The sequence below is a fragment of the Scomber japonicus genome, chromosome 21, assembly GCF_027409825.1.
Source record: "Scomber japonicus isolate fScoJap1 chromosome 21, fScoJap1.pri, whole genome shotgun sequence".
In the NCBI taxonomy this organism is placed as follows: Eukaryota; Metazoa; Chordata; class Actinopteri; order Scombriformes; family Scombridae; genus Scomber; species Scomber japonicus.
The window spans coordinates 14,149,073-14,177,071 of NC_070598.1; the positions used below are offsets into that span (position 1 = coordinate 14,149,073).

At 39.3% G+C, this 27,999-nt stretch overlaps 3 protein-coding genes across 3 annotated transcripts in view; 1 reads left to right on the forward strand and 2 right to left on the reverse strand.

Annotated features, from left to right (window-relative positions):
• dok6 (docking protein 6) overlaps positions 1 to 12,106 on the forward strand; it is a 46,568-nt gene extending 34,462 nt beyond the window's left edge. The window contains exons 6-9 of the mRNA XM_053342666.1: positions 4,455 to 4,644; positions 5,055 to 5,193; positions 6,220 to 6,325; positions 11,949 to 12,106. Coding sequence (XP_053198641.1) covers positions 4,455 to 4,644; positions 5,055 to 5,193; positions 6,220 to 6,325; positions 11,949 to 12,106 — 593 coding nt within the window. The remainder of the gene's footprint in view (positions 1 to 4,454; positions 4,645 to 5,054; positions 5,194 to 6,219; positions 6,326 to 11,948) is intronic.
• A 3,598-nt stretch (positions 12,107 to 15,704) lies between these two features.
• cd226 (CD226 molecule) lies at positions 15,705 to 19,657 on the reverse strand. The gene is made up of 6 exons (XM_053342672.1): positions 19,575 to 19,657; positions 18,519 to 18,845; positions 17,945 to 18,331; positions 17,389 to 17,491; positions 16,919 to 16,973; positions 15,705 to 16,379 (listed from the first exon to the last, which is right to left on the reverse strand). The coding sequence occupies exons 1-6, from the start codon at positions 19,636 to 19,638 to the stop codon at positions 16,245 to 16,247; spliced, it is 1,071 nt and encodes a 356-aa protein (XP_053198647.1). The 5' UTR covers positions 19,639 to 19,657; the 3' UTR covers positions 15,705 to 16,244.
• A 518-nt stretch (positions 19,658 to 20,175) lies between these two features.
• rttn (rotatin) overlaps positions 20,176 to 27,999 on the reverse strand; it is a 31,419-nt gene continuing 23,595 nt past the window's right edge. The window contains exons 40-49 of the mRNA XM_053342671.1: positions 27,663 to 27,865; positions 27,338 to 27,443; positions 26,871 to 26,968; positions 26,594 to 26,671; positions 25,992 to 26,118; positions 23,151 to 23,344; positions 22,435 to 22,708; positions 20,853 to 20,956; positions 20,473 to 20,542; positions 20,176 to 20,352 (exon numbers count right to left, since the gene is read on the reverse strand). Of these exons, the coding sequence (XP_053198646.1) occupies positions 20,273 to 20,352; positions 20,473 to 20,542; positions 20,853 to 20,956; positions 22,435 to 22,708; positions 23,151 to 23,344; positions 25,992 to 26,118; positions 26,594 to 26,671; positions 26,871 to 26,968; positions 27,338 to 27,443; positions 27,663 to 27,865 (1,334 nt within the window). The 3' untranslated portion in view covers positions 20,176 to 20,272. The remainder of the gene's footprint in view (positions 20,353 to 20,472; positions 20,543 to 20,852; positions 20,957 to 22,434; positions 22,709 to 23,150; positions 23,345 to 25,991; positions 26,119 to 26,593; positions 26,672 to 26,870; positions 26,969 to 27,337; positions 27,444 to 27,662; positions 27,866 to 27,999) is intronic.

Below are 27,999 nucleotides of genomic sequence, written 5' to 3' on the forward strand. Positions count from 1 at the left end.
CTATTCCTATAAAGAGTCAATTCACACAATAAATACATGTACAGCACCAGCCACCAGTTACTATTTTAACCACTTAACGCACGCTGTTCCGTCTACGGAACGGGACGGATGTTAGGAGGTAGCCACAAGTTCTTCTGGATGTTTTAAACACCAACCCTTAAACATATATATGCATGCCGTACATCGTTGGAAAGCTTAGATTGTCCTGATTCATTCAAGACCACTCACGACTTATATGGTTGCTCACAGCCTTAATAGTATTAGCGATTAGCTCGGCTAGCCCCTGAGCTAAGTAAGAAAAGCTATAATGCTACATACCTTCAAAGTCTTCCCTTTATCCACAACGATCATCTTATGACTCAGCACTTTCTGTACAGCTCGCCAAATATCCATTCTTGTGAAATATGAAATCCGTTTCCATAAAACCGAAATGCTTTCCTCAATATGTCCATGTATTTAGTCCAACACGTAACGTAATAACACAAACCATATACGGTCCGTTTACGTCATTTCCTGACCTGCACGTCCATTTCAGAGTACACGTGACTAGATGTTTACTTTTTTTTTTTTTTTTTTTTAACAACTTTATTTTTGCTTTACAAAATAACAGTGCATACAACCATATGAGCATCATATTAGTAACAATTGGATAACAAATAGACGTGACAATAAAATAAAAACATACATAAATAGAAATAAATAATAGTAAAATAATAAATAAATAAAATAATAAATAAAATAAAAAAAAAAAAAAAAAAGAGAAGAAACAAAGTAAAATACACCAGGGGATATGAGCAATGGAAATTAACTTGAATTAAAGATATTAAATTGGGAGCACAGATTTATAGTTTTGATAGCTTTCTTGTTATTAGCAGAGGAAACTGACTTGAAATACACCTCCAGTTCTTTCATGAAAACACAAAAAATGGGTTTTACCTTGGCAAATTTACACTTGTGGATATAAAACTTTGCAAGAATTAAAATGAGATTAATTAAAAAATATTCTTTTTCAGCTGGAGCGTCACTCTTTATAAATCCAAAAAGGACATTTTGCCAGAGGAGCTCAAAATCATAGCAGATATTATCTAAAATGAATCTACAAATATCTTGCCACAGTTTACGGGTATATTGACATTTCCAAAACAGATGAATAACAGTCTCAGTATGGGAGTCACAAAAGGCACACTTCAGATCTAGGTCAACAATTTTGAATTTGATAAAGAAGGATTTAACTGGGTAACATCTATGAATAATTTTAAATGACACTTCTTTCACCTTATTAACCACAAAAAAATTTTGAGGAAGAGACCAGATTTTTTCCCAACATAAGTTATTTACACGACTATTCCAGTGAAATGTTACAGGAGAAACAGAAGTGATATTACATTGGAAAAGAGCACGAATTTTACGATTGTTCTTACTAGCAGATGGGTTAAAACATACTTTACCAGCTGGTGAGTCAGTTACATCAGTAAAGGGAGCATCAAGTACAGAAACAGACATATTACTTTTGAATAACCTGAGTACACCAGATGGAATAGCATCAAAAACTATGGCATATTGTTTAGGAGTTACAGGTATTCCATAATATTGAAGAAACTCCTCATAAGAAAATAAAACATCATTGCTGTTGAATAGCTGTCTTACCCAAATAATATTATTGCTAAACCATTCCCCAAAATATATAGATCTTTTCTTATACAGTATATCTTTGTTATTCCATATAGAGTAACGGTGTGGTGAAAAATTGTGCTTGTATATCATTGACCATGCAAGCAATACTTGTTTATGAAAGTTGGAGAGACGAATAGGGATTTTTTCTATGTTATAGTTACATACTAAGAGGAATTTTAGACCGCCAATTTTTGAAAAAATATGATTGGAGATACAGTTCCATATTGAATTTGGTCTTTTCAGAAATTGTTTCCAATTGATCTTAAAGGTGTTGTTCAAAGAAACAAAGTCCAAAAAATTGTCCCCCATTCTCATATGTGTTAATGACAACAGATTTTTTTATGTAATGCGTTTTATTTTTCCATAAAAAGTTGAACAACATCTGATCTATGCATTGAATGGTTTTACTTTCGATATGTAATGAGAGAGCAGCATAAGTAAGGCTAGATATTCCTTCTACTTTTGTTATTAGAGTTCTGCCTCTTAAAGATAGATCTCTTAGCAGCCAGAGATTAAATCTTTTTTGAGCTTTTTCTATGATCGGGATAAAATTTAAACCATTCCTGGCTTTCTGATCTTTGGTGATGTGACTAGATGTTTACGACCGTGAGCCTCTCCTGCTTCTGACGACACCACACACAAGCCAATCGGTGTTTAGGATTAGGCAGTACATGTCTCCAAAGCCAATGAGGACATGTGACCGACAACAATGACGACATGGCTTTGATTGACTGCTGTTCTAGCCTATGGAAATATTCGGTGAAATGAAGTTGATAACATTTTAGCCAATAGTCAGCGGTTTCCAACCCTGTATGACACTAAGCTATTAGGTTTGGCTGTCCATAAACAAACTCCAAGCGTAACCGGCGTGCGCCCTGTGCGTAAAAGAGTTGAACCATATATCATTACGCACTCGGCATTTTGGTACACGGTTGGTTCTTCTTCGACTTAACATATGACTTATACCAAAATAAACAGATAGATAGATAGATAGATATGGCCAAACAAAAAAATATGGTTATATGTAATAATAATAATAATAATAATAATAATAATAATAATAATAATAATAATAATATGGAGTCAGCTTTCATTAGAGACCAAGATTTTGATTGTAGGCAAAGGGGATGTGAAGTTATAGGTGTTTGATTGTGGTTATACAGCTTTGGTAACCAAGTGTCCATTTGGAGTCTCCAAAAAGGACCTGAGGAAAACGCATGGACTTACCTGTTGAAAAATAATTCTGAAAAATTCATCTTTTGGTCTTTTGACTCCAAATGGACTGCATGAAGCCAAGACCTGTGGCTGTGGCCTCATTGTGTCTATATCCTGCTGAGAGGTCCCTGAATGTCTGTAGCCTACACATGTCATTGTAAAGGCAAACCTACGGGCGAGTAAACAACCCCATCATTGTAACCTCTGCCACTCTTTGTCAGTAAGTCACAGAATCACACAGACACTTTTACAAGAATCCTGAGAGTGTTTCCTTTCCAATGATACCAGACACATCTCTGAGTCTCAAACTATGTGGGATCTGTGCTGCTCACAACTTGGGCATGTCGTTTAGGCTAACAGCATAAAAAACAGGGGCGTGTGTTAAGTGGTTAAAGACATCAAAACTAGGAAATAACTAACTAACTAATAACTAGCAAAAAAAAAAAGTCTTAAACACAAATGTTTCATATTTTAAGTTCCTCACAGTAGCCTCTGTTTGCCTTAATGACAATATTCTGTCAACCAGCTTCATGAGTTCGCCACCTGGAAAGCCTGTCCAACAATCTTAAAGGAGTTCCCACATATGTTGAGAGCTTGTTGGCTGCATTTCCTTCACTATGCATTCCAACTCATCCCAAACCATCTCAGGTGGTTTTAGGTCAGGTGATTGTGGAGACCAGGTTATCTAATGCCACACTCCATCACTCTCATTCTTGGTCAGCCCTTAATAATAGCCCTGGAAGTATGTTTTAGGTCATTGTCCTGTCGAAAAACAAATGGTGGTCCCACTCAGTGCACACCAGATGAGATGGTGTATCATTTCAAAATTCTGTGGTAGACATGATGGTTAAGTGTGCCCTGAACCAATAGTATCACAAGCAAAGCATCACACCTCCTCCTCCATGCTTCACAGTGGGAACCACACATGCAGATACCATCCGTTCACCTTCTCTGCCTCTTACAGGGAGACATGTCGGTGGGAGCCAAAAATCTCAAATTTGGACTCATAAGATTGAAGCACAGATTTCCACTGGTTTAATGTCCATTCCTGGTGTTTTTCTACTTCCTACTGGTCTCCCTCAGTAGTGCAGTAGTAGCAGTTCGACCATGAAGGCTTGATTCATGCAGTGAGATGTGTCGGCTGCTTGTACTCTGGGAAGCACTGATGCAGGCTCTAATATGAGGTGTTAATTGGCCATTAATTGGCAGTTTTTGAGGCTGGTAACTCTAATGAATTTATTCTCTACAGCAGAGGTAACTCTTGGTATTCCTTTCCTCATGTGAGCTATAGTTTCATCATAGTTATCGACATTTTTTGCGAAGCTCTTGAAATTTTCTAGATTGAATGACGGATTGCTGTTTACTTAAATTGAGCAGTTTTTGCCATAACATAGATTACTACATTAGTTGAATAGGGCTACTTGCTGTAAACCAACAGTACCTCCTATGCAAAACACAATTTAAATGAAATCTGATCTCTGAAAAACATTTATGGTTGCTTTAACAGTATCCTGAGTTCACCACTTTTATGCCATTGTGATGCAAGTTTTTGTACATTTTTCCAGAACGCTTCAATGTGTACCTGATGCCTACCCCTAACCTGGACATCTATGGGGAATGCACCATGCAGATCACCCATGAAAACATCTACCTATGGGACATTCACAACGCTCGCCTCAAACTCGTCATGTGGCCTCTCAGCTCTCTCCGCAGATACGGTCGAGACTCCACCTGGTTCACTTTCGAGTCAGGAAGGTTTGTGTGCATGCAAATATGTGTGTGTGTGTGTGTGTGTATGCGTGTGAATTGTTGACGCTCGGAGGGGGGAAAAACTTTGGAAATGCCATCAAAACTTTAACAAAGCAACTTTGGATATCCAAAACATCCCAGGATATCAACATTTGCCGCAGAGCCCTTCAGGCGATGATGTGACAGGTGGCCTCTGTGAATGTGTCTCTGTTTCTGTGCTGTATCTACTCATGCATGTATGTGTGTGTGTGTGTATTTGACTTCAGTGGGCTATTATATCAATGTGCCTCTCTGTAAGTGCACATCCAACCATGCATCTTTGTAAATCAGCAATCCGAGAGCTAGTGTGATCAAGGTGTGTGTACTTCTCTCTCTCTCTCTCTCTTTCTCGCTATGTGTGTGTGTTCTTGGCGCAGGATGTGTGACACAGGAGAGGGTTTGTTCACGTTCCAGACGCGGGAGGGCGAGATGATCTACCAGCGGGTCCACTCAGCCACGCTGGCCATTGCCCAGCAGCATGAGAGGATGATGGAGGAAATGGAGAAGAGCTCCCAGGTACAGTTTTACTGTTGTTGTTGTTGTTGTTGCATTTTGGTTGTGTATCTGAAACCCGCAGTTATATCATTTTACTGCCAACAGCTAATGAGTGTCAACATCCCATTGTTCCAGGAATAATTATTTAGTGCATACATAGAGTGCGTCACTTTCATATCATAGCTAAAGTATCACTTGATGTCAGAAAACATGTATCTGAACACACACTAACACATCATTTTTTGGAACTGATCTTTAATTTTAAAAAGCCTATTTTCTCTGCTATTTTAATGCATTCCACACTGCCTGTTCGATTTAAGCTGATCAAACAAGCATTTCACTGAGGCCGAATTATTTTTAGAAACCAATAAACGAACACAAAAGCAAGAAATCATGATTTTTACACACACTCAAGAATACACTATTCCCTCTATGTGCTGCCTGGTCTTTCCCTAAAAAGTGCTACGTTGGACCCGGAGCCCTCTGACACCCCACTGTCTTGGCCTCCGCTCCCTCCTTCCATCACAACACCCATCCATGCCTTCCTCCCTCCTTCCTTCCTTCCTGCCTCCCCTCCTCCCAGCTATCATCTGTATTCTTTATTTATGTAGGCCTGCCTAGTGTTTGATGAGCCTTGACCATATGGCCATGCTCTTGGACCCCACCATTTGGGAACATCTCCAAATGCAGAATTTACCCTGGGTTCTATAAATCACACCGATAGCAATACAAAACTGACCATTCACAGTTGCATTACAGTATGTGTAAGAAGTAGTATGTTTATCATTGTAGATTTAGATCACACTTTCCTGATGAAGTAATGACATACTGTATAGTTTTGTAGCATGCTGAACTGCAGTCTGCTGTAAAATGAAGCCTTTAGCTCTACATTGCAAATAGAAACCTAAAACGCATCCATCCAGAGGTAAAACATCATATATATATATACAGCTCTGTGTACTGACATACGCAGAGCATTTTCCCCCTGTTGTGAGTGAGTGGCAGAAAGTGAAGAGACACTGCAAGCTCTCTCTCTTTCTGTTTCAGATCCACTCCAGAGAGATGCTAACCAAGTCCATCTCCCTGCCACGCAGCGCCTACTGGCAGCACATCACGCGTCAGAACAGCGTGGGAGATCTCTACAGTTACCAAGGTACAGGCATGGAGTTACTAATTATCATATGCACAGTGTTGCTATTTCTTTACCGGATGTGAAGGAAAGACAGATGAAGAAATAGAATGAGAGAAGATAATTTTGAAATGAATTAAATCATAAAATTGATATATGTATATAGATACACAAATCCAATCTGCCTCCCTTTATATCTAATTTGAACTCTTCAATCTATGGACTTTGACATACATTTCATGTCTCATTTTAAGGGTGTTTTTTCATCATTAATTGCCCAAGGTATTTGTGACTTGGCAGCCCTTTTTATTGGTTGTTGCAGCTCGTGGCTCTAGTATGTATAAAGATGTTGTTTCATATTATGAATTTGGTGCCTTACAAAAGTCTATAAATGAAACATATTGCTATTAAACTCTGGCAGTATGCAAGTATTTAAAAATGTCCTTATTTATGATGTTTGGCCTCCAGAAGAGGACACAATTATTATTAAGCTCTACTGTAGTAAAGCCTGGCCTCATTAATACTGGTAACATTCACAGATCAATCAATCAGTAACTTGCTCTAGCTTTTATTCATTTCATCATAATGTTTTAACTGAAGTCAGAACAGTATTCATTTCCTGTTTTGAACGTTATTGTTTTCTCTTTTGATCAACAACACAGTGACAGAGACACACAGATAAATCATTGTTTGCATGTGGCGTTGGAAGTAAAGTACTCATGTCTGTGTGTGTTAATGTGTGTGTGTGTGTGTGTGTGTGTGTGTGTGTGTGAAGGAGAGAGAGAGATAGATTAATGTCACAACAAATATACTGATATTGCAGCAGATGCTCCATTGCATTCAGTCTCAGCACTGTATGTCCTTTGTGTGCACTTAATGTATGCACACACACACTCACACACACATAAGGGAGTTTGTGTTTGTGTGTTAATGTCTAGATATAGACCAGAGGCAGAAAGGTGATTAGTGAGCTGATGAGATTACGCTGTGTCCATGGTATTAGTTGATTAGTAGACTTATCTGAGGATTATGGGCCTTTTGGCTTTCACTGATAGAGCAAAACAGAAAGCCAGGCAAAGATGAAAGTCGTTCTGACGTCATCATTTTCTTTTGAGAAGCTAAGGCCGGGTTTCTTTTTTCATTATCATTTAATTGTGGCCTGATAAGCTTAAAAGCAAAATGGGAGTCCTCCATTCCAAACACCAACATGTTTTTTTTTATTTATATACAGTCAACAGAGAAGCTTGGGCATGCCAGGGTCATTATTTATAGGCCCAGTCTCTGTAAACTCTCCTTTTAAACTCTTCCTCTCCAAACTCTGGTGAGCAGAGGAGCTTCTCCCTCATCCATCACCCTGGCATCTCCACTGCTCCTCCCACACTTTTCTCTGTGTGTCTGTCCGAGCTGGAACAACCCTCCACCTTCTCCTTCCGCTGCTAATACACATTCAGCGCTACCATTATCTCTCCTGCTTCCCCCCCATGAATAAATTGAATGCATCAGTGTGTTTGAGGACGCAGTGAAAGGTCTCGTCAGACAAGGAGGAAGAGAAGGTGATTCCAGGGAGTGACAGGAGTTTAACTCCTGCGGTGACACGGGTTTGTTTGGACTGTGAAAGGCATGTCAGGAGAAGCTCACACATGTCAGGTGCTGCTGTTGCTTTTAGCGAAACGGCTCCAAGCCATTTTTAGACGAGCAGAGCCATACACAGTAGATTCACTGATTCCTCATTGGCAGAAGGTCTCCACCTCCCTGGAGCTCTTTTTACATCTTCTTTATTATGATCACAGATACAGATATAGTATGATTCACAGATATGAAGCACACTATATACTTTATATACTTTATATACTAAAATTCTATAATGAGCACATTTCCTATAAACTACTGAAATAACACCTTCAAAGCAGCTACTTATACTGTAGGAACTTCCTGAAATTTCCAGGAATCAGTATTTACCAGTGTTTCCAGTTTATGGTATTAGGTGTTTGCTTTCAGAAAGGTATATCTAATTAGATTTTTCAGTAATTATGTTAATATTACTTAAACTGAAATAATGATTGGATATAAATAGAGGTAAGAAATCAGGTTTTTGGAGCATGATGGCTGGCTGGTTTTTGCTCCTTGGCTCTATCACCGCGCGCATGATGAATATCCAATCAGCACAGTCAATTTGCTGAGTCATGCTCGGGTTACTTTCAAATACCCTGCGGGTCCAGGGGAATAATTAAGGAACACGGATTCCTGTCCCGTTGAGGTTTATTCACCTTTTTGTTTATTTCTCATCCTGAGTTATAACGGGGGACCTGGCAAGTAAAGCATTGCACTTCCTTTATTTTAATGTACTGTTATTCACATCTGCTTTTTATTTAACTGGAAGTTTCTCAAAAAGTGCTTCCCAGAAGCCTTGTTTGCCATAATTGAGAGTAATAATCGTCAAATGTATTTTATTTAAAAGAAACTGAGGGATGTGGTGTAGGAAAAAAACTCATTCTGCACTGATCATCTTGCTCTTGAAACAAAATGTTGTCCTCAAAAGAAATCACTTTTAACTAAACCTGAGATAATTGCTTTAATCTGCAGAAACTCGACACTAAGACAATGTATCTACTTTCTATTGCCTCCCACTTTCACTTCCCTTAATGTTACCCTTTTTTATTTCCCAGAAACTGCTGTATTCTCTGAGTTTGCTGATGCAAAGAAATAAGTGTACTTTAAAGTTTTTGAGTTAAAAGAGCAAAACACCACGCCTGTCATAAATGGTTCAATTACCAGCTCTGATACTGGAATGGAAAAGGGACAAGGATGCTTGTATTTTTTCGTGGACTGATTTTGATGTAATTTTTTTGCTATTTCTCTATCTGTTTCTCTCTCTCTCTCTCTCTCTCTCTCTCTCTCTCTCTCTCTCTCTCTCTCTCTCTCACACACACACACACACACACACACACACGCATTTCATTGTGCTCCACAGTTTAGTGCCATAGCATTAGCAATTCTAATGGAATGGAGCGCTGTTCTTAGTTTGATCGGCTGGGAGTGATACGAGGGGATTTTACAGAGAGGGAGCAAGTATCAAAGGCATGGGGACAAGATGATAGGAGAAAAGGATGATAACAGTGCCTTATCTGCAACAGGCGACATGGAACATAGTAGATGTGGATGCAAAAACTGAATCCCATGAAAAATTCATTACAGCAAGGTAAAACTGAGGTCAACTGTTTCAGTCTCTTTCTGGTAGATGCGTGGACTCACCAGGGAAAGTTTTTAATCTCAGTCATCAGCATCCAACATTTGAATCCAGGTTTAAATGAACTAAGCCAATCTTTAGGGTGAGTTGGATTGATCTTTTTTTTTTTTTGTTCCAGTGTATTGTTGCTTGTGGCTGTTCTACTACACAAAAGACACAAAGCTGGATGTCAGTAGTCTTGCATAATCCTGAGTTTGTGGCACAGGCAGGCTCTCTTTCTCCGGTTACAGCTGTTACTAGGATGCCACCTGGGTTATCGCACTGTGAGGAAGGAAGGTGCCGACAGGTGTGTGTGCCTACATGAATGCATGAATAGCTGCTTGTGTGTGTCTGGACCCACCATTGTATCTGTCAGTGTGTGTGAGTGCCCTCCCTGCCTGTCCTGCCTGCTTCGGCCCAGCAGCTGCCACCCCAGGCCAGATAGGATGACATGACCTTCCCTGGTAATGAAAAGGCACTGACAAATCACTGTCTGCTTCTCACAGGGATAAGAGTGGAGGAGGTATGCTGACACCATCTCTCTCTCTCCCTCGCTGTTTTTTTTTATTATTTTTTTATGCAAGTGTGTGTACATTGGAGTGTCCTGTCCAAAAACGTGGCTCTCGTCAGGGGTCTGGCATCACACAACGGACACTGCTGTTTATGACTGAGGAGCTGATGAGATCTGTTTCACCCTCTCTGTCTGCACTGGGCTCCCTGCCTCCTTTTTTTTGCAGCCCAAATTGGCCTTGGTTGAGGAGAGGGATTGTCTTGGCAAAGATGTGAAAAGGATATGCCTGGGTACGCACCAGTCGTTTCAGCAATCTATTAAGTACAACAGGGAAGGGGAGAGAAAGTGTCCCCCTTTTTTTAACCTGCACAGTTGCAGTGTTTTTTTTCTAGAACATGGGACTAGCTGCATTTAACTAGCAAAACCTTAAGCTGGAGCCTTATCTCATTTTTCTTTATTTCAGGGAGTGGTGGAAAGGGAAGCTTGTGGACAGAGGTGTGTGAGTGTATGACTCACCTGTTATGGCTGGTACTGTTTTGGTCTCATCCTCACACCCACACCAGCCCCTCTTCCTGCCTCCTCCTGCAAGCTGTTTCCTTAACTCACACAGAAAAATGCTTTTTCTTTGTTTTTCCTCCTCACTGTCTTCACATTTTTTTTCTTTTTTCTTTTTTTAAAACTAGACTCGTTCTGCTCTCTGTGGCTCTGACATGCACTCACACAGCCACTTGACATTGATTGCCAAGCTGACTGGGTCATGTTTTATATTCCATGTCGTGGTGAGTTGGCAGAGCGTCTCGCGGTCTGCGCCCGATTCCCTTTGGTGGCATCATGACTGGCGCTGCCAGCACCACACAGTAGAGGCACTGTGGGTGTGTGTGTGTGTATGTGTGTGTTTCCTTTATTATGAATGGTTTGCTCAGCTTAAAATCATATTTGCTAATAAGCACTTTAGCACTGAGAGCAGAAGAGAAAATGATCTCTTTGTCAATTTCATCAATGTGACCCTGGAAGAAAACAGCTTATAGGAAACTAAAGTCTAATTTAATTTGTTAATCAAATTTCAATTAAACTCTGTAGGTGAATGGATTTGAAATGTATGAATGTATTGATGTGCATCAGCATCTCTCAGCCAGCTGTATTAGTAGGTACTATATATGGTATAAGTTGGAAGGGGTGGTAGTTAATGTTGATGACAGTGTTGTATTAGGTTTTGCACCTCCTGAAATATTGATCATTGGCCACTTCCTCCTTGTTCGGTGCATGATCAGCAGCTTGCCAGCCACTTAATCCTCAACCTACCTCAGCATGCACATCTCCAAACAGCATTCTAATATATTATTAATGGGTTCATGGTTGCACAGAACAGCCCTCCACCCTCAAGTATCCATTACTCTTGGTGCAGTTAACCAATATGAACTGCAGAACAAATTGAACCAATTAATTTAAATTAAAGTGGAGAGGGAGACAGCGGGGACAGAGAGAAGACACCAGCAGAGAGTCCAAGAAGATGAGACACCACAGATCACTCTGAAATTAAGTTGTTTATCTGAGGTGAAAGGTGGATTTCACCTCAGATTTGTTATTGTGGTAAAGTTTGTTTTTGTGTTATCTGTGAACCACCTACACCAGATAGAGCTTCAGAAGATCTTTTGACCCAAGGAAAGAAAAGCAGGATTATCCTAGCAGTATTTGTTGTATATAAAGACATCAGTGTGGACAGTAGCTAAGCAACAGTTGGCATATCATGCATCTACTGTATTGTCTTTGAAATATACCATATTGTTTTCTTGTGAGGGTCAGTTAACCTAAACAGATCATCTTATTTCATCCCTTTAAAGAAATTCAATTGAATCATCCTTCACCCCCGCCCCCCTCCCTCCCTTCCCTCCCTTCCCTCTACCCCACAGGAACCAGCATGACAATGACTTTTATCCCCCGAGCACAGACGTTCCCCAGCTTTCTGTCAGATGAACATGAACATGAACAGGAGAGTCAGCACCAGGAAGAGGCACCGTCGCCCTCTAGTGGAGGTGAATCCAGTTGCAGCCTGAGACCCCTTCAATGACAAGAATTGCTCCACCAAAACTGGACACTTTAACCACCACTGTAGAGAGGATGTAGAAATATGTATAGTGACATGTGTAATATATCATTTCTTGGTGATACTGAAAAAATAGTGTCAACTGTAGGGCGAGTGGTACATGAGAAGGTCTCCTGCAAAGCGATGATGTCCTTTTCTTTTTTGTATGTTGTGTGACAGCAGCAGTAGCGTCAAAGATTGCACCAAAAATCCTTTAAATGTAGTTTTAAAGTGTTTTATGTTGCCATTATGCTGTTCAAGTCAGCATGACACCTCTTTTTTTTTGAAGCACTACACCTTACAAGGTACTAACACACCAAGGTCTGCAGTAAATCAATGTTAAAGAAGGCTTTTGGTCAAAAACTTGATGAAATCACACTGGGCTTGTTCCAATAATGAACAGCCTCAGATACCATTTCAAGAGAAGCTCCACCATTTTTGTCATATAATCCTCCCACACTTTTGTGTTCTCTCAAGAATGTGAAATTGATCAATGCCTTACACAAAAAAACGCTCTATTTTGATGGCAGTGATGAATCAGCTAAAACCCTTATAATCGGTTACAGCCAACACAGAAAAAGTCATTCAGAAATGTGCATGGATATATTCTCGGAATTGACTGTCATGTCAGAAATGATTCAATTCAACCTTCTCGGAGTGTCTCCTTTAAATTGCCAACCTTACGTTACACTAGCAGCGCAATTAGATTTTAATTGCTTTCCTGCTCTATCTGATAACTGGTTTATTAGCAAAAAGGAAAGAAGTGATGTTTCTGACTTGTGAAATTTTGCCATTGTGACTCAGTTTTCAGTTAGGACAATCAGCCAGCTATGTAAGATTTAAATTCTGAAAAAAGTACCATCAATATACAATACTATTCTCTCTTTCACTTGAATTAGAAAACTCAGTAAACTACATTGCTGTATTGTCCTTCATAAGTGCTGCTTTCTTTTCCACACATCTTTTCAGTAGGGTGAAGTTGTGCCAGAAATACAGAGAACCATCATTTAAAGAATAGTTTTATATTTTGGGAATACAACCTTTTGGCTGAGTGTTAGATAAGAAGACCAGCAGCCAGTTCACTTAGCTTTGTACACATTAGAAACAGAGTAATACAGCTAGACTAACTTTGTCCAAAAGTAATACAATCTGTCCACCAGCACCTTTAAAATTACAATTTTACAGGTTGTTTCTACACTTTGGTTTTTTGTACAAATAAACAAGATGTAATATGTTATTTAGAGAGATTTAGAGGTGCTGGTAGGTGGATTTAGTTACTTTTAGACAGAGAAGCCATGCTGTTAGCTCCTGTTTCTAATGTTAAGCTAAGCTAAACTGCTCCTGGTAGTATAGCTTCATATTAACTGTAGAGATATGAAACTGTTCTTCTTCTAATTTAACTCTCAGCAAGAAAGCATATTTCCTAAAATGTTGTTTAACATTTCAAATTGTAAGGCATTAAAACACACTACATTCTGATGCAGATACTGTACCATCTTGTTCTTCATCATTTAGCAACAGTTTAAACTTTAGTGGTCCTTGTCGTTATAAAACTGCCAACAACAGGTCAACAGAAAACCTACAAAATAGTTTCAGTAAATCCCATCTGTAACATGTGAGTGAAATGAGTCGCTGAATATACAACCGCTGTGATGATAATGTTCTCTGCATTATCCTCCTCAAGTAAGAAGTGCCTTCTGACACAGACTGCAGTGTGAGACTGTAACCAAAGCGTCATCTTTGGGTTGTTGAGTTTACCTTTGTGGACATAGTGAGCTCTGTACCTTCAGAACAGTTTGAAAAGTCTTAACCTTCTCTTGAAATACTGTAGACCCAGCTGTTACTGTAAATGTGATGTTATTCTTGAAAGTCAAAGTAACACCTTAACCAGTTTAAGTTTGTGACACCTTGGTTTGTGGTGTGTGACACCATCAGAAAGTGCGTCATTTCCTTTTAAATTCTATCTATCAGCAGAAATTCCACCAACAACATTGAAATCAGACTCCAGTGACAATCAGTTTGAGGCAGCAAAGCAGTCCTTCAGTGTCAAACTTAATCACTTATTTCACTTTTTTGTTATTGTTCTGTCTTGAGTTTATGTCTAGAAATGCAGTAGATACTAGATTCCTGTAGAAATCGATATGAAGTAAAAGCACTTATTTTGTGTTCAAATTAATTTTGTCACTTTATTGTGTATATTGTATTTAAGAGAACACAAACTTTACATTAATTTGAACCAAACAAAGTGCCCATCTACAAAAAGGTCACACATATTGTAGAGAGACAGTCAACATATCTGGCCACATTTCTGCCCTAGATAAGTCTTAGCTTAAATGTGGTTAATAAATGTATGTATAATAGTTCCATTTCATCTGGAGCATCTCAGCCGAACACACTGAGGTAACTGGAGGAAGTTCTAGTTGACTTTATCTTTTTTTTTTTTTTTTTTGGTAACCATTCACAGTACATCTTGTTTGTAGGTTTGATGTGTCATCATGGTTTTTTGGTTCTTGCGATTATACGATTGTGTTTGTATCCAGAATGTTTCGTGTTTCTGTCAGAATATATGTTTATAGCACTTTCAATACATTGAGCGTAGGACTACAGTTTTCACTAAGTGTACATATGTAATGTTTTTGATGATAAAAAGGTAATAAACTGAATGTTCTATCATGTATCAGCATTTTTTTTGTCATCAGGAATGCTGAATGCAAGGTAAGTACAATTCAGTTAAATTAATAGTTTGACATTTTGACTTTTTTTTTTTTTGTGTGCCAAAAGTCAGGTGACACGATTGATACCACTCAACTGTCAGTACATTAAATATGAAAATATCACCAGCTGCTGGCAGTAGCTACATTTTACCAAAATGGTATAGATCTTTGACACAGGAAATGTTTTTTCCGCTCAAACCACAGGAAATCAATGAAGTAGTGGTGATGATGTTTTATTTTTACCACATTGAGTCATTAACATACATGCGCATCAATTTCAGTATCGCTGGTCACACACAACATCACACAGTCAGCAAAAAGAGAGAAAGAAGGCAAAAAAAACCCTTTGATTCCAAACTACATTGTCCATTTAAGCTCCGTATTTCCACCTTGTCCACATTTTGTCCTGTGTCCTAGCAGAATAGTCCACATTTCCATTACTCTCTCTGCCACTGCCTCCATTTCTATGGAGATAAATTGATCAGATAACACATAAACAACACACAGCATAAAAGCACTACCAATAAGCCTGAAATTACAAGAACATATAATTAAGCTCAGTAATAAAAACAATGAATATACAGTATATATGTGGAAACCTGTTTATCATGAAAAATAGCTTTTTAAAATGACATTGTCTAAAGCAGAATAAAAAAACAAACAACATCCATACATTCAATATACAACAGATAGACAGCATAAGTATGAGGGGCAACAAACTGAAGCACAGGATTAGCTAATTAGAGTTTAGCTTTCATAACAAGACCGTGCTGTAACTAGAATGCAGCCATCCTAGACGGAGAGCCCTTTGGGGAATGCAACAGTCTCAAGTGATGGTACAGTGCTGAGTGACTGCTTTTCTCTTCCGTTAGATGATTAGACACCATTGTCAAGCTTTGAATGGAAACCAGGAGGGATGAAAGTAAAAGGAGAGCAACAATTACACAGGCTTTTGTCAATCGTTTTACTCAGGGTTTAGGGGAGTGAAAAGAATGATTGTACAGGCTTTTGTCTGCTCTTTCTGTGTGAGGGTTGCAGTCAAATATAGTTTTGCCCAAAACAAATATTTCTTCAACAGTAATTTTATGCAGCACATACTTCACTTAATTAGTGGGAGCAGGGCTGGACCCAAACAAACCTGTCAGCCCTCTAAGACTTACATGAGCACCAGCTTGTTAAATCATTTCAAACCACAGTATGAATAATTAATCATTGTCAATGTGATCTTGGCATCTTATTAAAAAAACAACTCCAACATAAATAATTATAATCTGCGCCTGTCAATATACGTTTATTTTTGCTCATATATAAAGTATATGAATGTGCTTTGTTAGCTGAGGGCACACAGGCAGCTCTGACAGATGAAACCTACACGTTCACATTATACAGTACATCATGTTTATGTTCGCTCATTTGTTATGAAGCTGACGTTTGGTTTTGTGTGGATGCACAGACGGCAGGTTGGCATACACTGGGCAATTGATTATCTCCCTGGACCTTTTTGCGAAACGGGGACACACATGGACGTTCTCATAGAAGTTTGGCTGTGAGGATGGGGTAGATTTTTGTTAGTATTTTAAGTATTAGACAAAGAAATGTGGGAGGGGATAATGTAATGACTGATAGTACAACAGCTTTGCCAATTAGTAATAAAATGCCCCTTGAAATAGGATCAAAATCCTCACACAGCATAAAAAATTACATTAAACAGCTTATATTTATTATAGAATGACCAACCAACATAATCAGTTAATACTATTAAGATAGCTCAATATATGAAAAAATAATCACTATTAATAATTTCTGCTACATTAGCAATGACTTGTAAGATACGAACGTTACATTTTCAACCATTTATGCTTCGTTTTGACAAGCTGCTGCACAGCATTATCTAAAAGCTATTATAATGTCAGTTATATTACAGTATAACTGGTTACATGATGATAGAATGTGCTGTGTTAAATAAGATTAATAGGCAAGTGTAATGGTTCTGTAATTAAACACAATATCAAAAGAGAAGGTACGAAAGTGTCTCAAAAGTGTCTACTGTAAAGACAAGCGCAGATGTAATGATTAATCTCACCTGTCTCTGAGACGGGTGCAGCTTCACTCTGTACTCCTCTCTCCTGCTCTTCTTCCTGTGGTAATTATCAGGACAAAGTTAACAAATGGGGCAATATCACATGCAAGATGCAACCTCCCACATTAGTATTCATAATAATTTATCAGTACATTTTTATCTGAAATAAGAATAAATGTGTCAAATTACTGTACTAGCTGTGTGGCCTGTTGATACCATGAATCATTATACCAGCTAAATATCAGCATGTTAGCATTGCCATTGTGAACCTGTTAGCATGCTGACATTAGCATTTACAGTAGCTCAAAGCAGAGCTGCTTGCGTGGCAGTAGGCTCACTAAAATCATCCAATTTGATTTTGTCAGTATTACTCACTTGTTTCAAACAGCAAAGATAGAAGCACTTGATGTCAGTGAATAGACAGATGTGCTTTTTACCATGGAGTTTTGTTTGATTAAGAAGCAGGATCTTACCTGTGCTTCACTGCTACTATGAGGATGATCATGAGTAAAATCAGTCCAGCAGCTCCAGCTCCAATATAAATATACATCATGTAAGTAGACAGGCTGAAGTAACCTGATAATAAAATGTGAGAAGAGAGAATGAAAAAGAGACCAAAACAGCTTTAAAACAATGTTTTCTTGTGCAATGAAATGACAAAACACATCTATGTATTAGTCTTTGTGGCATTTGACCTATTTGTTTGAGGCTCACTGTTTTCTCATGACTCACAACATCACATCAAAGTGTACATGCACTACTTGCGGTACACAGACACCATAGCAGACATACAACACCAAGATGTGGTTTCAGCAAAGATTTGTCTGCATATACAGCAAACACTGCTGAATATATGATAAAGATCGCAAGCATCACTTTAATGTATTCATTATGTTTCATAAATCACTGCTGTCTGTGAGACGCATTTACATCCATAAATCACTTTAAGAAAGAGAAACCATTTATCATCCTGCCATATATGTGTGAATTATATTGTACTGTACTTAACATGAGGATGTGGTTTTGTACCTGGAGGGGGCACAGTGAGCAGCATAGTGGTGGTCCGCATGCCAGCATCTGTGTTGAAAGTACAGCGGTAGAAACCACCATCTTCCTGTGCCACACCTGTCAGGTGCAGACTGATATCCAGGCTATCTGCGCAGTTGATCCTGCCCCTGTCACTGTAGTCCTCACCTACCAGTCCCCCTTCTACCTTCTTACACACTCCAATGATGTCCCAGGGATGGCCATGCACCATCCTCTCCAGAATGATCTGGTAAACTGTACCATTGTGCTTGTGATTACAGCTGAGGGTCAGGTTGCTGTTCTGCTCTGCTACCAACTCTGTGTCTGCCTCAATCACCTCTGGTGTGGGGGGCTCTGTGCCATCTTCATCTTCTTCCTCTGGTGGCTCATCTGTGAATACAGGAAGTAGGGGGACATGCATGAGAAGGGTGTCAAAAAAAAAAAAAAGCACCGGGGAAATGATTGCATTGCATAATTTACTTTGTTTCACTTCCTCAGCAGAAATTCTGTTTCAGTCACACAGCAGATATCAGATAGCTCAAACTTTGCACCTCGGTTTTTTCTGCATGTCATTTACCTAAATCTTCCACCTGAATGTTCCTGGTCCAGGGGCCTTGAGGAAACGTCTGAACAGAACAGTGGTATTGCCCAATATCCTGGTGTGTGACGTTCCTCATGGATATACTTCCATCCATAGGAGTGGTCCTGAGGAATTCTACCCTCTCTCGGTAATGGTAAGAGAAGGCCATTCCAAACTCTGGATGGAAAACAGCTATCGGATCCTTGTCTGGTACTTTAGTCCAGGACACCATGCTGAGGTTGCCACCCCAGGGGCACAAACAGTCGAGAACCATCCCTTCCTCCAGACGAACTGTAACAGCAGTCTGACTCTGGGGGATGGCAACTGGACAGAGTGCATTCAACTTTTTATTCAACTTATCACAATTTAGAAATCATGACTTCTATAAATGCAAATGTGTCTTTCATGTTCATATAAAATTAAACTAAACCAGCAAATCTAAACTAGTCACAACAAATAATGATTTGTATGCATTGTAACATAAATATTTTATATTTTCCACTTAGAAAAGCCAAACTTCTGATTAACAATGTTTACACCTATGAAATGTGGCATTAAAGCTGTGTATTTCCTCTATATCGCCTGTACTTGAAGTTAATAACAGCCTTTCACAGCTTTGAGGCCATCCCTTGAGTAATGGTAATTAGGTTAATTTGAGCCACTACGCATAAACACAACTGACAATAGTCAGTGATCAAGCTTCCAACTTTTCAAAGCCTTTTATCGGGGCTGAATGACATCTGATTTGAAATCCAGTGACGCCTTGGGAGAGCTCTGGCAGGTTTAGAATAATGTCTTAGTATTACAAAACTTACAAAAACAAGCTTTTCTATCATCTTCCCAAACAATTTAACTAAAAGGGAACAGAATAGAGGAATTTTATAACATAATATCACAGATGATTAGTCAAAGCTGATAAACTGACACTATATCAATACATAAGTAAATAAGAATCAGTGACAGCCACTTCCAACTGTCAATAAGTGTTGTCATTGCCATTCATGAAACAATGATCTACTAAAAACTGAAAAAATATAAATATCAACTCCTTACCTTTAAGAAAAGGGATGAAGATGAGTACCACGAAGTACCAGTAGTCCTTTTGTACAACTTCCATCTTGCCCCACCGAGGGAGAATGAAAGCTGCATTGATGAGACGAGTGGAGAGGCACCCGAGCTGCACTTCCTGCTAGCTCTATGGCTACTGAGAAACACTTGAGCTACTGGGGAACACTTCATGGTAGCCCACTGTTAGCTAATACCACACAGAGGGGTACTTTATCAGTAGGGCTGGGAATGGGTGGCAAGCTTGTGGGCATAATGCTGCATGGCTGGATCCATGGTCAAGTTTTTAAAATTGTAATAGTATAATAGTATTTTCCTCAGCTCTTTCTTCAAAGATTCTTCAAATTATTAATGGTTTTCATCTTGTTTACAACTATTTTATATATTCATTAGAATTTTCAGCACTTTTTCATGATAACAAGTTGTAAATACTAAATTGAAATAAAGTGAAACTGATTGAGAGTATTTCTTGGAAGTGTTCATATTGTCTGTAAATGTGTGACTCATGGGTAAATTCTGCTTGCGGCAACCCACCACCTCAACCACAATACTATGCTTTAAACCACAGTTAGAAAATGATAGCATGAAGTGGAGTACTTTTATCACTTTAATATAAAAATGAACAAACATTTAATTTGTATAAAACATGATACAAAAAAACCAATATAAATAACATCATCATAACATTAAGTACTCAGCAGCAGGGAGAGGTTTTCAAGGCACTTCAACAGGTAGGTGCTCATAGGCTCCTGCTTGCTCTCCACATCTGTAGTTTAGAGAAAAACCAAAGCACAGCTGTAAACAATTGGACATGCAAAACATAATGTTCAGATTCAGCGTCAGGACAGACACTGATATGCCTTCATCAAAGTGAATAAATTCATACCCTTCTTCAAGATGGTATGTGCCTCCTCAATTCTCAATCGAACAGAAGGACACTTCAAAGTAGTCTTGGCCTTTGATGGGAAATCAGACAGACAGATTAGGAAGACTTGTGTTGATAAGTATGAAACCAAGAGAGATTTTTTTTTTTCATAGTGAGGAGTTTATAATAAGGAGATAAAAAGGGTTGGTCAGCTGTATGCAAAAGGACAATGAACCTTTCAAGTGGATTCATTATTTTACAGGCCTAGACCCAGACAGAATGAAGACACCCCAGGATTTAATTTTTTAACTGCCAATAAACTTCAACGCCGACCAATAAATGCAGTCACTATATAATGTTTTAGTATGTTGGTGAATGCATGTATTTGTGAGAGTGCTTACCCTTTGATTGTTATGGAGCAACGCCCAGAGTGCAGAAGCGCCCATACAGCGTGTCTCCATCTCTTTACTTTCCAGACAGCATAGGAATATTTTCATTGCTTTGTCTGAAATTTTAAAAAATAAAGACAATTAGAGACATTCATTAATTTTAAGATACCAATCTATATGCAGGTAAAAGGCTCATTTAATTAAAAATGTGAAGAGCAGTGCCCTTTACAAGAATTGTAGTTCTGACAAGTAACATAATAGAGTATATAAAAAACTACATATTGATATTTTTAGTTGTAAATAATTGAACAGTCTTTCTCTGGATCATTTCCTCACGAGTTTCACATTTTTCACTATTCATGTGGAAATTTGACAAAGGCATTGTAAAATCATGCATTTGCTGTAAGATGATAGATTGATTGAGAGCACACTGTATGTCTAACAAAGGAAATGTCTTTTTTCCACAGGAAACGCGCAGAAAATGTCACATGACAGATTACACCCACCTTAGCCCCACAACTCCCACCTGCAGCTTGCAAATACAGCCTCTACTTACTTCTTAGAGTTAACCTAACCTAACCTCTGTACTCTGTTTGCAATCTTGCTCAATTACTGTTACAGAAAGCTGCTGAATAAGGAGTGAAAAAAAGACCACTTCACCCTCATTTTTAAAGCTGTGTGAAATTATTTTTAACAGTGAGGACCAAAGACGACGACACAGTTTGATATGGATAAAAACTATGTACATTATATCATTTAGTTATTCTATGCTCAACTTTCTTCATTCCTCTATGGACAGGTAGCACAGAGCTGGCTTCTCTAAACTTGATTGCCATTGAGAGGCCACCACAAAGACTATTTATTGACCAGAGAACCATAATGAGGTAAAACTAAGTACAACCAGGTAAAAATTGGAGATTTGGTTGTAGATTTTCTAGTTGGTTTGGCAGTCCTTGCGATGTTCTAACATTATTTAAAATAACTTGTCTCAGTGTTCATAACACATATTATAAATGTCTTCTTCCATTTCTAAAAAGTTGACTTATGAGAGAGACAGGGAAAACTGTGAGATATAAGATTGACATGCAATCACACTCCCTACCAATTTTATTCTAATAATCCCAACTGTAAATAAAAAACATAAAATCTGACACACTGTCGATCTGTTGTGTGTACCTCATCAATGACCTTATGAACTGACATACTTGTCATAAGACTACTGCTTATGTCTGCTCTTGCGAAGCTGTTCTTTAACTGTTAGTTTGTTGTTTAAAATCTGTTTCTTGATTTTGGGCTGCCAATTCACACCTGGTCAGGAAAAATGGAGGAAAACTAATCTTTGGGCTAATTCTGCCATATTTATATGTACTGTGCCTGACAAATAAACCCATAAATTTAAATAAATAAGTGAGTGTTACCTGCTCTGGTTTTTAATAATCTGAAATATTGATATATTAATTTAAACAAATGTTGAAAGTGATGTCCGGCTTGTTTTCCCCTCATACCTCTCTGTATCATAACAGAAAAGCTTCAATGATCAGACAATGACAGCACCACCATTTGTCTAAACTTTCAGCCCTGCTTCCTTCCATACCGTTGGCGATGACGTGAGGCTTGTTGGCAGGGCAAAAGCAGAGGTTGTGCAGGGTGAGCAGCGCGTGGCGACGGTGCAGCGCCATGTCTGCTAACAACTCCAAGGCTCCAGTCACCCTGAGGATACTCTGCTGACCGTCCTCTGCGAACGAGAGACTGACCAGCAGCCTCAACCACTGGCCCAGTAGGCTCCCACCACCACAACCTACAGACGTTGCCTTAACAGCACCTGCTTTGGGCACTGGCACAGACAGGAAGGCCTGCAGGAAATTATTCTGAGAGTGAAAAAAAAGGGAAGGCGACAAGAGAGATTTAGAGTTCTGATATCACATTGACGGATCATTAGAGATGCTGCCCAGTATTAGAGAATATTTCCTCAGCCAGCATACAGTGTGAGGGTGAGATTCTGACATGCTAAGAGTGAGAGAAGCTGATGCTGATACTATTATTAGCCAGTGCTGTGCCTTTTTTAAAAATCTGTAACACTGCATATCTCACTTCAGTTAAATTTGCTTAACTTGTAATGGTTGGTAAAAATAAACTTAAGAGAACTGTTAAATTGGCTCATATTTACAGGCTTATTCGACAATAAGATATCCCCCTTTTAGAGAAAAACCTGATGCTAATGAATTGTGAATAAAAGACTGCATATTCATTTTGTCCACTAAGTTTATGTATACTTTGCCTGGTTGTGTACATTTTGTACCAGACTTGTACCTTTTGCAGGAAGCCTCTGCAGTCACGGGACATGGCCAGGTTTGCCAAGAGGGAGAAGGCAAGCTTCTGGATGGGGCTGTTGTCTGGGGCAATCCCAGAGGCCAGCTTCATGACAGAGTTCATCAGAGAGTTACTAGAGGTGCCTTTTGATCCTGGTACAACACCAGGGCCACCACCACAAAGAGAACTGCATGCTGGGAAAGTGGAAAAAACAAAAGTATGAGAACTGTACTGATATAACTGTCTTTTTAAAAATCAAATGAATGTGTAGATGTCATTTAAACACCCTGATCTTTGACATAGAGCTGGACACACATACACATACAAGCTATGTACGTACTTACCTACAGTAGTTGTAAAATGTGTGTAGGCTGGAGCACATCATCCGCAGTAATTACAAAGCAGAGCAGTTCAAAGGTGGAGGTTTATTTTAAGGGAATACTATTTCCTACGCTATTTTCCTACCTTAACCCCATGTCTTCAATGGTAGGAGTGATAATAAAGACATGCTGTTACTGTGAAATAACACCTCATGCAACCATTTACCATTTTAATATTTGTATCGGGTGAGATTCTTTCAAACAAAATTGCATGTACCCTAGTGTTACAATGATCAACAACCAAAAAGTGGCCTCCATCTGTTTTGTTGGGAAGTGTCAAGACAGAAAACCATATAATTCCTCTGGTAGCTATGTGCTGTACTGTGCTGTGCTTCTACATACCTTTAGCAGCTATGTTATCGACTTTTAGCACCAAGAAAACTCTAACACATACACTGTGGAGCACTCAGCAAAGTGCTCTCTTCTTCTTGTTCTTGGAAGCAGTTTCTTCTTTCTGTTTATCTTAAAGCTGGCTCGCTGGCCTGCCTGCAGCACCAGTAGCCGCAAAAATAAAAACTGACCTGTCGGGCTGCACGGCTGTCTGCCCACTACACCAAAACATCTCTGCATGGCTGCATGCACAGCTTGGTTAGCTGTAAAAGCTGTCTAGCCAAATGACAAAAATGATGAAGAAGAGTGGAGTTCTTGTACAAAGACAAAATATACTGTGCTTTTGTGGGAACAATAAGGATGTAGCTGCTGAGAGAGAAAAGAGTAGCCAACAGAAACTCACTTCTCTGAGAACAGTGTTCCCGGTGAGTTTTGAAGGAATGAGGTCCACCATGTAGAATATATAGCTTTAAAATACTTTTTCATTTTTTATCTATCTTTTAATCTATATTAAGTTTGACTGTTGATGACCACCACCTTCCTCTGACTGGAGGGATGGAAATGTATTTAGCTCCAGGCTATGACTACAAAGTATTCAGAAATGTAAACACAGATAGATAACAAACAAATAAGTGATGTAAATAAAATCTCTCTTTTTTTGTGCCACATTCACATCAGTAACTGAGATAATTAATTGCTGCATATGTAGATCATGTGCAAAAAATTTAGAAATGAACTTGTTTAAAACAGAAAGCCATGACAAGAAATACTGTGACACTGATTGATGTTGCTTATTGGAAAATATGACAGCTTGCTGGTTATACTAATCCTAGAATAGTAACATACAGCAACAGGCGTATGCTGATGTTAGCCTGAGGTTATCTCAATACCTGTCAAGAATGCTGGTGAATCACAGAATTGACAAGGGAGGTCTGCTTTATAAGGGATCTACTTGCGTTCCCACTGCTGCCTAAAATCTGATTAATTTTTTGCAACCATGCAACATATAGGACTGATTACTCTATAAAAATATAGGCAAAAAACATATTGTCTTACATTTTTTACTTCTCTTCTTTTACTATGTCTGTGGGAACATTTTTTGGGGTTTCTACAAAAATATCTATGAAAGTATGTGTGGCACAGATGAAAACAACAATCCGACTTGAACTAGCAGTGCAAACAAAGCCTTGGATGAATGAGGTAGACTTGAGATGAAACATTCGGTAGAAATGTAGCAGTCCCAAGAGACAAAATGGTAGCCTGAGGGTGGATGGTGTAATACTAAGCCTGGCTGCATGCAGCCTGAACACAACCTGCTGTTCAGTTAACCTTTAGGGAAATACTGTGCCAGACTTCACAGATTTCTGGTGCTTCGCAGCTTCAGCTTATGGGGGGTCTAAAGCGACTGAGTTTAGATCAGAGCACAGGCACCCACTGAGGAACCGGTGCCAATCAAATACACATACAGACACACACACACACACACACACACACACACACACACACACACACACATACTCAGAAATGTTCAGTGTTGCACATAAAACTTCCTTTCCCTTACTGATGAAACTGATTTCAATTGCACAACTACACCATTCACACACGCATTCAGGCACATACACAAACAGATCAAAGGGACCACGAGCCGTTTATCAAAGTAAAATTTTCCCTACTGTTTCCTCCCCATGAATTTTGCCTTTCCCCTGCTCAGAAAAGCTTTTTCTACAAGTCTTTTGGTGTTCTGATTTCCACATTCACAGCTCTTACATTTGCATGACTGAATACCAATAACTCAGGCAACACAGAGATGCTCTGTGACTCCCCACATTATCTCCCACTGGTCTGAAGCCCGTTGCCATACATGCATCTAGACAGCCGTGCAGCTTGATCTCCGGATCCTGACACTGTGTCCATTGTAGCTGGCAGGCAAGCAGGCGCTGGCCTTATACAGTGAGACACAATGTTGTTCAGTGGTCACTGGGAAGGACAATGGGGCTCTTAGTGCGAAGAGTGTGTGACTCAGTGAGATTGCTAACCACAGACAGAGGCAATGGGCAGGCACGGGCCAGGCACAGTGCCTACACAAACACATAGACATACAGACAGACAAAACAGACACACACATACAGACCTGCGGTGCAGTTGGCTGTATAGACACACAAAAGCTCCAGTACCGCCTCCATGGTGGGGTCATCCAATACGAACCAAGGCCAAAGAGCATAGAGCACCAGTGTTAGGCGAGCATCTGTGGCCACCACCTACACATTATACCCACATGTACTTGCATAAGAATAGGCCCACATACAAGCATGTACATGATTACAGATGCACACTGGGTTACAGTAATAACATACATTAGAGAAAGCCTGATTTACACAAGAGCACAAACACAGATGGCAATAATCAACATAAAACGCCTCAGTATTTTTGTGAGTGTGCAAGAAAAACACACAGGGAAGAGAATAATGGCAGGGTAAACACTGCAGTAGAGCCTCCCTAGCTATTTGGTCCAAGGTAACCACCAGTGACTGAAAGGCCACTAGAAAATGAAAACTGGCTTATATGCTCTGTAAGTAATGCCATTACTGGCTTTAAGAAGCTAAACTTACTGAGATGTGAGCAGGGCCATGCACATTTAAGTGAATTTAATTTACAGGCACAGCATTGGTACTCTGAGGTTGCATTAAAAAACAATTAGCAATGGGGAATTAAAAGGCAGACACGGAGGCTCACTTTGCATTCATCGTTGCGGTAAAGAGCACTCCGCAGGATCTCCACAGTCAGCTTGACTTCCTTTAAATAGCCTTCTTCCTGATGATATAGAAAGACAAAACAAAAGCTGCATTAAAAATCACCCTTCACTGTTCACAAATACTAAGTGGGCTAACTGCTGAGAGCTACAACTGATGTTCATAATATTTATCTGAAAAGTTACTCATGATGCCAATGGAAAAAAAAAAGGCAGCACAGAATAGCTGAGACTGGAAATTTCCAGCCAGTCTCTGCTCACCTTTTTGCGGTAAGAAGCCTTGCCGGGTCGGACTGACTCCAGGTGGAGCTGGGATTGGGTCTGCTTCATTTGCTCCACACAGCTGTCAATTAAACCAGCTGGAGCAAAAAGACAGACAGAGGTTCAAAATAGGATGAAATTACACTTTTTTTCATATTGTTAACTTCATAGTATTTGAAGCATAACAACAAGATACCCACTATAATGGGCAAACAAATGCTCCCAATGGCAGTGGTAAACTAAACTCATGATGGACGAGTTGATTTCTGACAATAGTTGTTTTCCAAAGTAGTATTTTGGAAAATGTTCTAATCCAGGACTGGTTTTATAATGTAGGTTAACAGGAAGAAAAATGCTACATGCATCTTGTGGGGAACCACCACACAACAAGCTAGTGACTCATTTAAAAATTGTCAGAGAGTAAAAAAGAAAAATGTGGCAAACTAACTTTAGGTTAGGGGAATTACCTTTAGCTGCATGGTTCTGGGCTGTGGGGCTGCAGGTTAGCAGTGTCATGAGAGCTCTGGCTGTAAGTTTCTTTAAAGGATCCTGAAGAGTTCTCCTCTCAAAACTCTGACATCAACAGACAGGCAAAGAAAACAGTGATCATTTCAAATAACCATCAATTCAGAAAAAACAACTATTAAAGTTTTGGTTGTTGTTGAAACCAGGTCAAAAGCATATACAGTGTCATTAATAAAACATATAGCCAAGCTTAGTGATTTCATATTCTCATTGCATCGAGGTCTAGGGAGATGCTAGTCTAGCACATGGCCCCACCCCCTCTCTTACCTGCAGTAACATTTCACATAGCTGGCTAGATGAGGGACCATTCAGGATGTCAGACAAAGCAGTGGCATGTTTACAGCTTGAGGTTGTGGCCTCTACACCTTGTCTTTTTGTCTCTTCTGTGAAAACTGTACAGAGGAACTGCAGAGCCACTGTGTGGAGATGGGGATCCACAAACTTCTCATTCACACACACTGATAAAGTTTCTGCTGAGTACACACACACAAACACACATAGAGAGGGAAAATAAAAAAGTGAGTCGATAAGACAACAGCTTTCTTTTAATGAATGACACTGCAACACATATTAAATGATGGGAAGATGTAAAAGGAAATCCATT

Coding starts and splice junctions, on each gene's coding strand:
- cd226 (XM_053342672.1), bottom strand. CDS start 19,638: ATGGAAGTTGTACAAAAGGACTACTGGTACTTCGTGGTACTCATCTTC. Junction 18,332..18,518: donor CATTCAGGTGGAAGATTTAG/GTAAATGACATG, acceptor CTGTATTCACAG/ATGAGCCACCAGAGGAAGAA. Junction 16,974..17,388: donor ATAGTAGCAGTGAAGCACAG/GTAAGATCCTGC, acceptor TAATTACCACAG/GAAGAAGAGCAGGAGAGAGG.